The 15,863-nt window shown below is 40.9% G+C and overlaps 1 protein-coding gene across 1 annotated transcript in view; it reads right to left on the reverse strand.

The window, feature by feature from the left end:
- The window catches only part of LOC111231538 (glutamate receptor ionotropic, NMDA 2B-like), a 79,033-nt gene extending 68,756 nt beyond the window's left edge, over positions 1-10,277 (reverse strand). Inside the window, exon 1 of the mRNA XM_022758673.1 lies at positions 9,600-10,277. Coding sequence (XP_022614394.1) covers positions 9,600-10,277 — 678 coding nt within the window. The remainder of the gene's footprint in view (positions 1-9,599) is intronic.
- Positions 10,278-15,863: the final 5,586 nt, after the last annotated feature.

Raw genomic sequence — 15,863 nt, forward strand, 5'->3', positions numbered from 1 at the left:
GGTATCCTACATGATTAGAGTATGGAAGACTCATGAACAGAGATGTTAACCAGCTCCAATGATTCCTTTAATCCTTTAGCTGCTACTCTGGGCTTCATTTTTACTATCTTAGTTGGACGCCCACTTCTAGGGAGAGTAGCAACGGAACCAAATCATCTCCAGTTATTGAATTTGTCTAACTGTGGACTGCAGCATATTTAAACTAAATGAAATAACTTTGTAGCCCTCTCCAGCTTTATGCAAATCAACGGTTCTTGACTTAGTCTTCTGAGATCTCTCTTTTGCGAGGGATGGTTCACATCAGCAGATGTTTCTTGTGGATAGTAAACTCAGAATGTGTTTTTCATAAGTCTAAGTAGCTCTGAACCACACCTCCAATCTTGTTTCATTAATTGGACCCCAGGTTTGATAACTCCTGACTCCAGTCAGCTTTTCTTAATGCTATTAGCTGAGAGGTTCACATACTTTTTCCAACCTATGCTGTGAATATTTTAATGACGGATTCAGTATACAAGAACAAGTTCAGTCGACAATTAATTCAGTAGACAAGAACAATGCAATGATTTGTGTGTTATAATTTAAAATAGAGTGTGCTTACTCATTACTGTAACTTAGATGAAGATGTGACCATATTTGAAGCATTTTGAATTCATGCACAACGAAGATAAATCCAAAGGTTTCACTTACTTTTTCTTGACTACTTGGCTGAAGTTAGAAACATTGTGGTTTGGGTTAAAAAAATACTACTTGATTAAGGGAACGATCATGGTCATCCATAAAAAGAAACCAAGCTTAGTGGTTTGGTGACCCAACCATCCACGTTATGAACCTAAGCATTTTTTTCTTGCTTTTTTAAATGTGATTTAGTTGTTACTTTACTGTTTCTTTTATATATAATGCTTTTAATGCGAAACACTTTGAAGGGTGCAAAATAAATCAATCCTTACTTACTTATGTCTACCTTGGCTTCTGACAGAAAATAGCCATAATTCATACAGTTACTATCAGGTAAAGGTAAACATAAATTAGGCATTTGAACAAACAACTAATGTTGTTCTTGACAGGACAGTCTCAGATAAATACGTTTAAATATAATTAGTCTCAAACAGATCAACAGGTGAGGAATCTGAAATAAATTAGCTGGCTACTGTCAGAAGGTGTCACAAAAGACTAATCTGGTTTCATTTGAGTCATATGCCATATCATCATATCCTTACCATACTTAATAAAATTAGCTGGTAATTAGGTCTCATATACTGGGAAGTTAAAAGACCAGATAGTTACTGCTTGGCAGGGAGAAGCCAAGTGAGGCTCCCAAAGCCTTCTGAAACCTGTTGTAATCGAGTGCAATGCAGAGAAGTCTCCTGTGATCTCCAAAATTACTCATCCTGTCCACGCACAGCACAGCCGCTGATAAAACGAACTCATTATATGGAGAGAAAGACAAGGAGGGAGAAGAGAGGAAAAGGGAAAGAAGAGTTGAGGAAAGGATTTGCAGCCCATTTGAAGGGCACAATTAAAATGAAGAAATTTATCAGGAAAAAATTAGAGAGCAATAAAAGCTAATTGTGTGAGCGTGGACTCTATTCATGGGACAGCGAGGGCTGGACCACATTCATAAACAGTTGATGGTGTCATCTGAGAGAACAATGCAATAAAAGGCAAAAAAAAAAGGGACGAGATGGGAGGGGCTTTAGCCTCACACCTTCTTTGACCCCAACCTTGATTCCTGAGTTTCACTGTGTGTGTGAGAGAGAGAGAGAGAGAGAGAGAGAGAGAGAGAGTGAGTCTAGGACAGTATGATGAGCAAATCGGCCTCATCCTGTGAGCACTATGAAAACAATCTTACTGGCCCACTCTCATTATAAAGCACTGACATGAAATATTCAGCTCCACAAACCTACAGTACAGTGTTCTCCGCTGCCGCTGCTGCTGTATACATACTGTGAGACAGAAGAACCGTATGAACTATAACTGGCAATGGTAAAATCACTCGTCGTGTATGACTATCCAGCTGAGATTTCAACACGTGAAGAGAAGAAATGAGACGTTATATTACAACCGTGTCTCCTTGAAATTAATTATATTGTACTAATTTTGTTTTGCCAATATGTCTTAAAAGAGTAAAAGTAATTGCTGCATGGATTATGTTCACCGGCACATTTTTCCAGCGAGTGAAGTGCCACTTTGTTGTAGGAGTCGTAGACCTGCGTGTTGTTTGGTTTAGGTATCAAAAGCACTTTAAGGTTAAGGAAATATTGTGGTTTTGGTTAAATACTGAACAGCTAAACACATCCTGTCTCAAGCTTCAAGTAACTTCAATAACTCTAGTTGTGTTTGTCTGTCGGTCAATCCACCACTTTAGTCGAGACTGAAATCTCTCCACAACTATGTCTCCAGAGAATGAAGTCTGCAGATTTTGGTGATCCCCTGAATATCCATCTAAGGCCAACATGAGGTTGAAATTTCCGTCTTTTAAGTGAAATGTCTCAACAATTACTGGCCGGATTGCCGTGAAACTTGGTGCATACATTCATGGTCCCCAGAGGACAAATACTAATGACTCTGATGATTGCCTGACCGTTTACCTCGTGCATTATGTGGACAAAAAACATGACCTAGATGGCATTACATTTCTCCCAAATGTATTTTCTGTTGCAAATTAGTAGTATAAAAATCTAATTTATATTACAAAGGATTAGAAATTGAGCTTCTAAAGAGGGCTTTCGATATAAAATCACTATGCACATCCCAAGAAAACAAAGTTGGACGTTGTCACAGTTTTTCACAAACGCCGTCTTCCATTCACTGTCAAGAGGAGCAGCTTCAGGCTTTGTCGTTTCATGACATGGCAGATTAGAGTGAGCTCTTCTGATTTTCGCTTTGACAGACAGACGATCACGTCCTCATACAGTACCAACATTCTTCTGTCGAAGGCCACAGGAATCACACACAACACATAACTTCAGGGCAGAGTTTCTCCCTAACCGCAGGCTCCAATCTGTTGGACTCTGAAAGGGTTAAATGTTCGGCAAAGCCAGGAGAATAGGAACATCAATCAAATGCAGACTGCCATAGTATCTCACAAAGACAGTGAGTGAGTGAGTGAGTGAGTGAGTGAGTGAGTGAGTGAGTGAGGGAGTGAGGGAGTGAGGGAGTGAGGGAGAGAAAGTGTGTTTAAAACTCGGGGTGGGATTAGTTTTGCAGGGAGCGGATGGGTAAAGTCATCATCACAGAAGTACATCTGTTGTTTGAGCCTCATCCAAATCGGGTCACTCAGCCACTGTGCATACCTACAAAGTAATCATAATCTCAGATCTCAAAAAGTCGTCTTGTCATAAATGAAATCCGTGAGACTGATAACAACCTCTGTGTTGTTAAGATTAGGGAGGGACCACCGGTTCAAACTTGTTCAGACTTTTCTCTGCTCTTGTAAACAAGCTATATCGTTGCTGTCAAAGTGTATCAGCATCAATTGTGAAAGTTACATGTGACATATGGAGCATTTTTGTTGCAGTGACAAGGCACAAATGGAGTAGACACTCCGGTCTGTGCAATTTCTGAGACTGATCGAAGAGATCTCCTGCGCAAATTGGCTTTTCACATTACTGATGTCCTGCGTTAACGATAACGTTCTGCACATTTTCCTGAAAACTAATCTTGTCTGAATAGGACTTACGAATGAGAGTAACAGAAGCAAGAAGACTAAAGAACAATATCTGATAATAGCTGCATGAGGTATAATATGCAGTGTGCAGTTTATTATTGTAGTTTGTTCTTTAATTCTCTTGTCTTTTGGGATTGGTCCTAATTGCAAAAGGGGGCATTACAGAGGCAGTCCATTATCCCCTCATGTACAACCACCAGGCATAATGGGATACATGGTGCATGCAGGATAAAAGGAGGGGACTCATAAAACCACAAATTGGGAACAAGAACAATAAGATGAGAACACACAGAGCACCCTCGGCTCAAATGATCATGTCGGCTGCAACAGATTGGCAAGGAACTATAATATATCACTGTACGGCTACCAGCTGGTCTGGCCAATGTCAAATAATGTAATGCTAAACAGGCCAATTTACTTCCCTGGTCATGCCTGTCTTACAAGAAGTCCTCACACACTTCTGCGCAAAGGATGCCTATTTTAAGATAGAGAGGCTGTATAATTGTAGTAATCCATCATGGAGTGGTGAATCAGTTCTCACTGGCAGAAAGGGCCAAGTCTGTATATCAAAAGGAGTTTTTTATTTCATAAAGGGTGCAATGGCAGTTTGTTCTTCTAATACACAGTATTTTCTCTTTCCTTCAATTGGAGAAATCACACCACAAGAGAGTCACAGCACAGTGGTTCATTCATCCATGAGTTTTACTATTGACCAACCGACACACTTCTTCACCCCAAGAGAGATTTATATTCCACAAGCAGGAACTTTAAGCTGCATGTATTGGCTAAAAACTAGTAGGCAGTTTTGAATGGACCAACAAAATCATGGGGAAAAAAAAAATCAACTCTGAAGTAGAGTGGACTGTTTATGAGAAATGGTACAGGACACTGCACGCCTCTAGGTACCTTGTTTGCAGTGAAAACAACTGCTGTAATCTCCCCAAACACAGGCAAAGAGGCCATTATCATGGAATACAAGCAGTTCTGTATGTGTCCACACACGTGCACAGACACACATGTGCACAAAAGCGCATACACACACAGCTTAAGTCCCAAACAATAGATCTGGAAGACCTCATTAGTCTCCAGAGCCAGGGTTGAGTGTTGGCCGGGGCCAACTCTGTCGTCCTATTATGCCAATACCAACACATGGCACGGAGTGAATTAATGGCTAAATGGAAGCGTGCAAATTGTTTGGGGCATAATGGGCCTACCTGCATCTGTCACTGATTCATTATAATGGAGTATTGCAAAGGAAAATAAAGCCAGGAGTGCTGCAAGGTATCAATCCAGTTTATTTGGCCGCACCATGTCTACTGGGGCTGTGAAGCATGTGGAATGATGCGGTTTAAAGATCAAATGCCATTAAAGGGACACGTGAGTCCAATGTTGTTTTTTTCTAAAATGGAAATCTAATTGCTCAGTGACCAGATATGGGGAAATCAAGTGGTTTGTCCTACATAGAGGGCTAAAGTATAGGACTTCAGGAGGATTTGGAGCACAATAGATTAGACATAATTATGGACTGATAAAGAATGGACTTAGCAACCTGGAGAGAATTGAGTTATTGATGCTGGAAAATCACTCAGTTGCTCTTTCACAGATATATGCACACACGCATGTGCACACACAGTTACAGTAGGTTCATGAAACTGCCCCTCATGACTCCATAGGCTTCCTCGTTGCCTCAGTGAAATTTCTTGCAGCACCCTGTCTCTCTTCTCTATTCAGTTGACCTTTTTTAAGAATAGAAATACGACTTTGTTGTAACTCCACAAAAGAGGCAAAGTTTGCTGACAACTAAGAGAGGAGTCAATGATACAAATAAGTCTTTTGAATAAACTCGAACTTACTGTAAGTCTCTGACAGTTAGCAAGCTTGTTAGATTGGAGAGCTTCTTCCCTCTTCAATACATCTCTTTATTGAATGCAAGTATGTACAATGCTGTGGACAAGATGCAAAAAAGCGCAGTGCAGAGAAGGTAGAAAGAAGCTCTGGGAGCTAAAATGACTCAGTAAAGCTCGCATGTTAATTTTCCAGCTTCAGTACTTCACTAACACTGTGAGTAGTCACAGAGCTTCTAGGTTGAGGCATTTCCCAAAGACATGCATGAGTTTTGCTGCGCCTGTAGAAATTCAGTATGAAATGATAATAGTACTGAAAGATGTTAATTCAAATGCTTTTGAAATAAAGAACCTATACCACCGTTTAAATCCTGGCTGACTGAACTAAGTAGCATGCTACACAACAATTAATGTTGTTTTTTTTTTTAACATATTTAATTTTTTTTTTTTAAGTGGACAGTCTGGGGACACTTCAAAATAAATATGAAGTACTGCACTAAAAGTGGACATTCTTGTTTTGAAATATGTTATACAGGGTGCTCTGTCGAGACACCCTACAGACGTGACAATGATGAGATGTATGAGGCTGCACTAACTTTTCTTATTTCATTGTATTTCTTCCTGCTTTTTGTGTATTGTATAGAGATGCAACTATCATTCGTTTTTGGTATTGATTAGTTTGTCAGTTATTTTCTTGATTAGTCAATGAGTTGCCATCTTAAGATGACTTCTTAAGATGGCTTATTTTGGCCAATGAAGAATCCGAAAATATTCAATTCACTAACCACAAAATATTTGAATGTTTGGATTCATAATCAAACGATTAACTTACCGTCTGTTTCAGCTCTACTACTGTATGGTTCTTTTTTGCTGGTGTGGATACGGGTGGGTATTGATGTCAGGATGCAGGGTTGTGTTTTTTGTGTTTTTATGCTTTTCTTGGTTTGTATGACTGAAACGCTATAAATAAAACATTTTTTTTTAAAAATATATAAAAACAGCTACAGTAGCACTAGAGAACACAACTCTACAACAATGAAATACAATTCACCTCAACATGCTTCCCTCTCACCACCATATTTTAGATCCTCTTTCCACCTCTGTTTTACACTTTAATCTATTCATTCATCTATTCAACCCTCCCCCCGACCCCCCCACCCCCCCACCCCTCCATGACTATGACATTATCGCATTTCTCCTCTCACGCTGCTTTTGTCACACTCAGAAATACTCATTTCTTTTCTCTCTCCCTCTCTCTCTCTCTCTCCTTCTCTCTGTCTCTCTGCCTCTGTAACTGCTTTCATACAGTATGTAGAGAGAAATATATAAGCAAGTGGTTGCCATGCCAACAGTATCCACCGCATTCATCCCCTCGTTCTGTGTGTGTGTGTGTGTGTGTGTGTGTGTGTGTGTGTGACAGTGAACATGCGTAACAGAGGAAGAATTAAGGTTTAAGGAGAGCGAGCCAAGTGATCGAGGGGAAAATACAGATTTCCTCAAAAACTGTGGTGAGCAGAAAATGATGTCTAATGCAGCTAGGCTCCCCCTCAACACACACACACGCACGCACACACACACACACAATTTCTCTTATGTGCTCTTTTCCCAAAGCAATGCTTTTACACGTCTGTGACACTCTTTTCTACGATTTCCCTCCTGTCACTTTCTGTTTGTGGCCTCTGTCTCTCTGTCAGCTGTAAAATGTGGTAATTATATGTTGAGCAAAATCCTCTTCCTCCTTCACACCCACACAAGTTGTGTTATTTCATAACCTTCCACCTCCCCTCCCTTTCCCATCATCTCTACCTCTATCACGTTCTTTATCCACCATTGGATTTTTGTATGCAGCAGAAAAGACCCTGTAGGGTTCACGAGTCTCTGAACCTGACAGACCAATGGATGTATCGTCTTGCTGTGGGGACATTAATGCACTTCTCCTTGAATTGGAGCTTTTATTTGATTCTTTCTTTATTCAAGTTGAGAGAAAGCCTTGATCCAAATGTTCTCTGAAGCAACAAGTAAAGCCTGTAGATCTGATTTACAGAGTATAACAGTCTGTCTAAAGGCTCCACGGTTGTATATTATCCCACCATTATCACTACAGTTTATCAAACATAACCACTTTTTCTAATTATTCTATTTGGTAAGCTGATAATGACTTTGCTAAATGTGTTTGATAGGACGACTTCACATTGGACATGAATGTCATTAATAAGAAGGCTTTAACTAGAGTAATTTCAAGAAATCACTTTGTCAAATAGATTTGCGCAGCAAGGTCATCCAAAACCTAATCAGACCAGTTATTCGACAGGAGGGAAGTTCGGTGCAAGAATGAAGTTTCTACCATGATTTGGTTTTGATTTGTTCACAAAAATGCACTCATACAATAATACATGATTCATGACAGTCCTCTTTAACATGCACCATGGTGCCTGGACGCAGTAAAACCTACAGTGACCGATATAATGCAAGCAGGTAGGTCAACAGTGTTTGATTTTTTCACAAATGACCAACTCCATGGTTTGTATAATTCATTTTGGATTTTCTTTTTGGAAGCCAGGGGTTTACTTGGACTTCTACAGGTTTCTTTCTGCAAAAAATTTTACCTCAAAAAAGCAATATTTCCAACATCCATAAAAATGATAAACAAGCAGTGAGGGAATATAGATGCTAACACATATTATGCACTTTACTACTGCTTGCACAGCAGCACTGTTTTCACTCCATGTGTACAGTACAGTGTGTTGTTTTTACTTATTTATGAGCCAAACACAAAATACTTTTTAAATTGGAGTCTTGTTAAAAATCAACTCTTCACAAGCCTCTAGCACAATACAGTACTGAGATAAAACATGTCGAAAAAAAATCTTCTTGTCCACTTACTCGCTTTTTCCAAAGCTTTCAAATCACATGGCATCTGAGTAAATTCCATCCACTCAGAAAGACCATGAGATGTTGCTGAAACCTCTGGAAAACGCTAAGAAGTTAACTTTGAGTTAATTTTTTTGCCAAAGTACTATCTCCAAGGTCACACTCAGTTAGAGAGAAAATGCTGTACCTGCTCAGCCTGTATCAGTTAAACTAAACCAAATACACCTTGAAAACCAAACACACATCACCAATGCCATAACACAGACCACGGAGAAAACTGCAGGAAATCTCTACTGTTCATCCCATTTTCTCCAGAAGCTAGGCTGCATCAATGAAAACCCTAAAAGCTAATAAAAACCCAAACTCAGCGTCGTATGGATTCCATCATTCTTCTGGCAGGGACTTAAACACAGCTAAGCCTATTAACACAACATTATTTAAAGATACATTTCAAAGCTTTTGTTCCATTTCTGGATCATAGATTCTCCTCATGCAGCCTGGTTTGTGCCAAATCTCTTGCATCCTGCTCCCACAGAGATGGGTTTTGACTTGCTATGTACATTACTCTTTTGTTTCACACTGTGAGCCCTCTCAGACTTGAGTCGGCTCACTGTCAGGAGCTTCAATATGACGTCAGGCTCACAGAGGAGGTAAATTAACAGCAAAATCAATCTGCAGAGACACTTTGTCAGAATGAGAAGATGCTCTGCACGGTGAGAAGTTGATGCATCTTAAAAAAGTGAGAAAGGAAATTCTTAATGTTCTCTCCATTTCTAAATTATCCTTAAAAAAAAAAAAAAAAAAACTGGCAATAAATATCCAAAATCCAAAGTCTTCCTAATGCCTACTTTTGGATTTGGAACTAAAAAAACAAACAGATGGTGTCAAATATAACTATAGAGCTATTTTCATCTATAATTGATTTAATTTAAAGGTCTTGATTCAAACTGTAAATCATGTTACAGTTAACATGATTTTACAAGTCCTTGAAGGTGGCTGCGCAACAATTTAATCCAGGAACTCGCTCTTATTGTCAGTTGAGAGTTTGTAGTCTTTTTAAATATGCAATAGAAATACCATCCAAAAAATATTAATGTAATGAATGCTGGATAAAAAACAACAACAAATGATGTCTCACAGTGGGATCAAATTATTAATGCAAGGTTCACAATTTCTTTTTTCTTTTTCCTAAAAAATAGATGAATAGCTTTTCCTACCTTTGCTGCCATGACCATGGAGGACCCTCCCCTGATGCCCAGGATGGGGAGGTGTGTCTGGGCAGAGATGAAGTCCAGGATCTGAGCAATGGCCTCTTGATCCGTGTCGTCACCGAACACTACGCCTTGCAGTGAGTTCCTCGTCATTTGTGCGCAGATCCGATTGATGATACTCTTTGGGTCGGTCTCGTTCATGGTGACCACCTCGACTTTGGGAGGGTAAGGGATGTGGAGGAAGTCCTCTTTCTCAAGTCCAGCCCCCAAGGCTACTTCACTAGAGTTGCCCACCAGGATGACAGCAATACTGAGTGAGTTGATCAGTTTGGGATTGATTGGTGGAAGAACCGGTGAGCCTGGAGAATACTGAGGGGGGATGACAACACCCCTCTGGGTGCCGCCTCCCCTCTGGCCACCTTGTCCTCCTGGGGCACCTCCGGGCCCTGTACCTGGACCTCCACCCCTGCGAGACTCGCAGACAGGCAGGAGGAGTATGGAGAGGAGGAGAAGAGAGAAGGACAAGGAGAGGAAGGGAAGGGTCAGCCGAGGCTGAGGATAAGGATGCAGAGAGTGGTCTTGAGGAGGATGAGGGGGAGGAGGGGGATGATGGGGGGAGGAGGCCGGGGAGACGAAGCGCTTGTCCTGAAGACGGGAGGGAGAAGGGTGGAGGCTGACAAGCATTGTGAAGGAGTGTAAATGGCGTCCCTGCAGGGGAAGAGAGGGAAAGAAAGACAGAGAGAGAAGATAAATGGTAAACAGAAAATGATGTACAACACTTCAGATTTGACCAAAAGTGAAAAACATTGATGTCGACAAACAGCTGAGTGTAAAAATACTAGTGTCCAACCTTTAAAATCCAGGTCCAGGTCAATATCATCTGTTGATATTAACTTATCAGAGATATATCCACACAGGCTTGTACAGTATGTCAGTGCAGAAATGCCCAACATGTGTTTGTTGTTGTTTAAAACAGTAACACCATTACAGTTTTTCCACCACAGAGCACTGTAAAATGTCCTGCTCAGTATGTTGGTCACGTTTCTTTAAAAAAAAAAAAAACTAATTTAAGGGATCCTTATCAAAAATGTTTGTCTATGTTATGTGTTCTGTTAAATAAATAACTATTGGCAGATGAATCATTTTCAACTCTCTCTTTTTAACTCTCAAATACAACATTTTGGTATCTGCTTCAAAATCCAGTCCAAGCATGGGAGATATAGCTGTGTTATTTTATACCCCTCCAGCAAGTTAAGCACCCATCAATTTCATCTAAATTGTGGAGGGACTGCGGAGACTCTCGTGCCACTCATATTCATGGGTCTTTTTTAGAAAGTAATACGAAAAGAAATGGAGCATTTTTTGTTCTATATTAACTATCATTCTGTGCTTTTGGGGAAAGGTTGAGAAAAATGGTGAACAAAAGAGATGAGCATCGGTTCAGGATATTAGTTTGAGTGGCTGCAGAAATATATCTACAACTGTCTAAATGGACAAAAACAACACATGAAAAAAATGACATATGAAGTCAGAGCCAACCTTTGTGTGAAAATCGTCAGAGAGATTTAATATTAGAAATGGTCGAACTATGTTAAATCAATTTCCTACCACACTGGTAAGCAGAGCATGCTTTATTTCTTAATATACACCAATAAGCCAAAAAATAATGACCACTCACACATGAAGTAAACACCCTTAATTATCTCGTAACAAAGGCCCACATCACTGTCTGGGATACATCAGATGGTAAGTGAACAGTCAGTTGTTGTAGTCAATGTGCTGGATACAGAAGAAATGGGCAGGTGTGAAGACCTGACCTGACCTGACCTTCTCATTAGATGGATCCACTTTATGCAGATCACCTTTCACGAACCAAAAACAAAAATTGTCTAATAATACCATTGCTGCTGGCTCATTGTTATAGATAGCACTAATAAAGAGTACTTTAAAAATCCAGTAAGGGTCAGGATCTTACAAAATACCAGTGATGCAAACCCTTAATTGCAGACTTTACTAAGTGAGCCACATAGCTGGGTATCAAACCACACACTGAGAGAGAAAGGCCTGTAAGCATCAAGTGACAGCGCCACATCCATTATACTGTGCTGTGACTTCCTTGGAGGAACCCTGTGGCACACATCAAAGACAGAGCGGTGAAGAGATGAGAATGTGTGTGTGTGTGTGTGTGTGTGTGTGTGTGTGTGTGTGTGTGTGTGTGTGTGTGTGTGTTTCGAGTGAGTCAGGACAGCACTGGCTACATTTTGACAGATTGACAGCCTCACAGCTTCATGGACTAGCTGCCAGGGTAAGTGACCATTAGACACTCAGACTGGGCTCAACTTGGTCTCTCTCTCTCTCTCTCTCTCTCTCTCTCTCCCTCTCTCTCTCCCTCTCACACTAGCTTCATTGCCTTTCTCCCCTTTACCCTCCGAACCTGTTTTCTCTCTGCTGCTCCCTCCCTCTGAGATCTCAACGCTGCTTTTTGAAGTCAACTACAGACCTATTATTTACTATCATTGCTATTATTTACTGCTCCTATATTAGCAGCCATACAAAGAGCAGTGGAGTAGAGTATGGAAGAGAAGTGATGGAGGGAGGGGAGAGGAGAAAGAAAGTGAGAGAGGCGGAGGGAAAGATGTAAGCAGAGGGAGGTGACAGGCAGGGAGAAACACAATTAGTCATAGCCTGATGTGAAAATTGTGGTTTCTTACTGTGTGTGTATGTGTGTGAGCTCACGCACATACAAATGTATCAGGAGTACAAATTTGGGCATGTTTTCTGCACAGATAAAGACGAGGAATCTTAATGAGTATACGTTCATGCTCATATTCTAAATTAAGCACTGAGGACCACTTTGGAATAGGGATAAATAAAGGGCAGAGGAAAAAGCTTGTTCCTCTTCATCGCTCAGACAACACCTTTACTAATCTTTTATTTATCAAGCACCCTGTGTGTTGTGGAGCTGATCCAGTCAGCACCAAAAACAAAAGTCCAAAGAAAACAACGGAGAAAGAGAGAAGTTGGGAAGGGAACGGAAATCTGACAGAGGTAGAAAACGGCGACAGAAAAGCACAGAGGAATCTGTGAAGTACAGAGCGAGCAAAGAGAGAAGAAGCCAAACAGCGTGGAAACTCAAAAGAGGAGGAAATGTGATCACCACATGAAAAACAGTTTGTCTAAAAGGTCTAATTATCAGAGGTTTGTCAGGCTTAATTGCAGGTGCACATGCTAATTGTAAACGAGGACACCACAGTGGAGAGAGGGAGGGAGGGAGGGAGAGAGAGAGGAGGAGGAGGAAGCGAGTGGGAGGAAGGCAGCAGAGAGAAGAGAAGAGGAGAGAAGAGTGGGGCGAGGGAGAGAATAAATAGAGACATACACAAAAGAGATGGAGGTGGAGGAAGGAACAGCAATAAGAAACCCAGAGGAGGGAGGGAGGAGGGAGAAAGTGAGGGAGGGAGGTGTGGAGGGGCAACGCAGCTGAAGAAAGAAAGATGAAAAGAAGACATGATTAGCACAAGATGATAAAAGAAGAGCAAAGGGTGGATGGGAGGTTAAAGAAATCTAAAGAAAAAAGAAAAGGAAGAAAAAATGGTCTCAATGCACAGATGGAAATTATTGTGCAAAAGGGCTGATGAATCTACTGAGAGGGGGCACTGGAGGGGAACTGTTAGAAAAAAAATCTTTAAAAATAACACAAGAAGTGTGACAGTAAATGAGGGAGCAGAGGAAGACAGAGACCCATTCGGATATGTGTTTCTATATAACAGCAGTGCTCGGTTTCCATAGTAACAATTCAAATATGCTTCCACATAACACTGTGATGGACAGGAAGATATACACAACTTGCACCAATTCATACAGTACACTACATGCAGTGCGTGCCCTCACCTCATAATACACAATTTACTTTCATTTAAGCTGGCGCATATAGCTGCGCTGACTCTCACTGACAAAAATAAAATGCTTGTAACATAAAATAAATAGCACGGTGCCTTCGCGCAAACGTGTGCATGCACACCCACATACACACATACAAAGTAAGTTAATGCACTCCTGCAGATAGAGATGATCCACTGCTCCGCCTTTTAGGGTACCTCACATTAAAAATGAATCTCCAAAAGGGCTACAGGCAAATAAACAGAAATAACACGATGGATGGAGCATCCAGCCAGGAAACTGGCTGAGCAGGAGCTGCTATGACATTTGGACTAATCAGGCCTTTATACAACATCTCTCCCATCACTAACAGTCCCCAATTAATAACATTTAAATGGAGGGTGTCAAGAGTGGATCATTTACTGGCAGCGTAATAGAACAAAAGTAAACAATCTAGCGCGGCGTCAACGAATCCAAACTGACATATGAATTTATGTGCACTTGTGTGCCCATTACAGCACTTACACAGCTATTACAATAACATATGCAGCGCAGGGAAAACATGGATAAGGGGCGAAGAGCGGCTACACAAAACACCCACATGTGTGCATTGCTTGTATCCAGTAATCTACTGCAGACGTGACTAACCCTCTACCCAGTGCTCTGATACAGACTTGCATGCATGAGTGCAGAGCTGGCCACGCAAATGGTTCGAATATGAGCACTGTAGGTCAAACACTGTTTGGGTCCATGCATTCAGACATCTGAGCCCTCGTGGTTTGCAGGTGATGGATTCTGTTTTTCCCACATTTTAAGTCTTGTGTATGACCTTACATGCTCGCTTGCTCGCTTGCGCGCGCAATCATGCTCTTGAGCACAGAGAAGGCTCTGGGTTGAGCTAGATCATGCAAAAAAGACTGACACATCAGTCATATGGCGCTTAACATTTACAAAGAGCATTGATCACAGAACTGTCAAATGGCACAAGCCACCAATAGAATAACCAGAGCTATTTGAGACGCATAACTGCACGCAAACACACACACACACGCACGTACGCACGCACGCACGCACGCACACACACACACACACACACACACACACACACACACACACACACACACACACACGCACAGACTTTCAATCTGCCAATAAAGCTTCCACATGATCAATCAAGCCATGGAGTGTGCACCCTGATCAACCCCCCCCCCCCCCCCCCCCCCCCCCCCCAGCTCCCACAATAATGTATATGTATGGACTTTTAACGGTCACGTTTCTCCTGAATATTGCAGTGGATTACAGACTGTGGTGTATTCACTGCAGAGGCTCCAAGCAGCAGCCTGAGAGACAGTAAAACTGAATCTGCCACGCTATTTAAAACACACGTAGGCCATCATTATCAAGCTCTACTATATCCCCAGAGACTTGATGTGGTGGGATGCGCTGTATAGCATTTGAAAGGCATTGTGGATAACATAAGCTGACAGGCATATCTATTAAGGAGCCCATTTACATTCAGTGGGTGGTCAGTTACAGGTAAGAGTGGTACTTTTGTCATCTCCACTGAAGCACATGCTGCATCAGACATGATTTATAAATAATAACAAACCATACTAAAAACTAGACGCAACTATTGTTCCAGTAAATGTCTACAGTACGACCTGACAAAATGGAAAAGTCCTTGAGAGTTGAGTCTATTTATTTCATTAAAAGGCTTGGATGTCCGCCAAGAGAGATGCAGGTGAAAATGTTTAACATTTCTGTTTACACTCACAACTCCATTATTTAATCTATAATTCACAAACTTACTGTATTTTATTACCTGAGACTGTTTTTTCCCCCTACATCTATCCATTGTGTTTCCATGACAAATGCTCTGTTCTTCATTTATTGGAATAAACAAGTGGAATAAATACCCAAAATAATCATTATCTGTGATCTTAACAAGTGATATAGAATAACCTCGGGACAAAAGTGCAGTCTAAATAATCTATTCAGCCAAAGGATCCATGTCTCAGTCTCCAGAGGGGCCTTAAAAACACAGTAAGACGCTGATCTTTAAATTTCAATGCAGGTGACCTTTGCATACAATAAAAGGGAGCAGAGGAGAAGACATTTGTTCAAACATATTTTTTTGTCTGTTTAGATCTTTCTTTCTTTGCACACATCATCTTACTGAGTGTTTAAAGCTGTTCTAATCAATTCTATATTAACAATGAATCAAATGGCCATGTGCAATGTGAAAAGGTTTGCTTCAAGTGGCAAATCTACAGAGAATTATCAGTTCCCCTCAGCTCTTTGCAGGGTTTAGTGTCTTTCCACTCACTGTTTTGGTTTCTCACCTCACAACTTTTCTGTTTTGGTCTCTCGTCTCTCTCAGCAGAGCTAAAAGGA

This window comes from Seriola dumerili, unplaced genomic scaffold (assembly GCF_002260705.1).
Source record: "Seriola dumerili isolate Sdu_G_001 unplaced genomic scaffold, Sdu_1.0 BDQW01000302.1, whole genome shotgun sequence".
Taxonomy (NCBI): domain Eukaryota; kingdom Metazoa; phylum Chordata; class Actinopteri; order Carangiformes; family Carangidae; genus Seriola; species Seriola dumerili.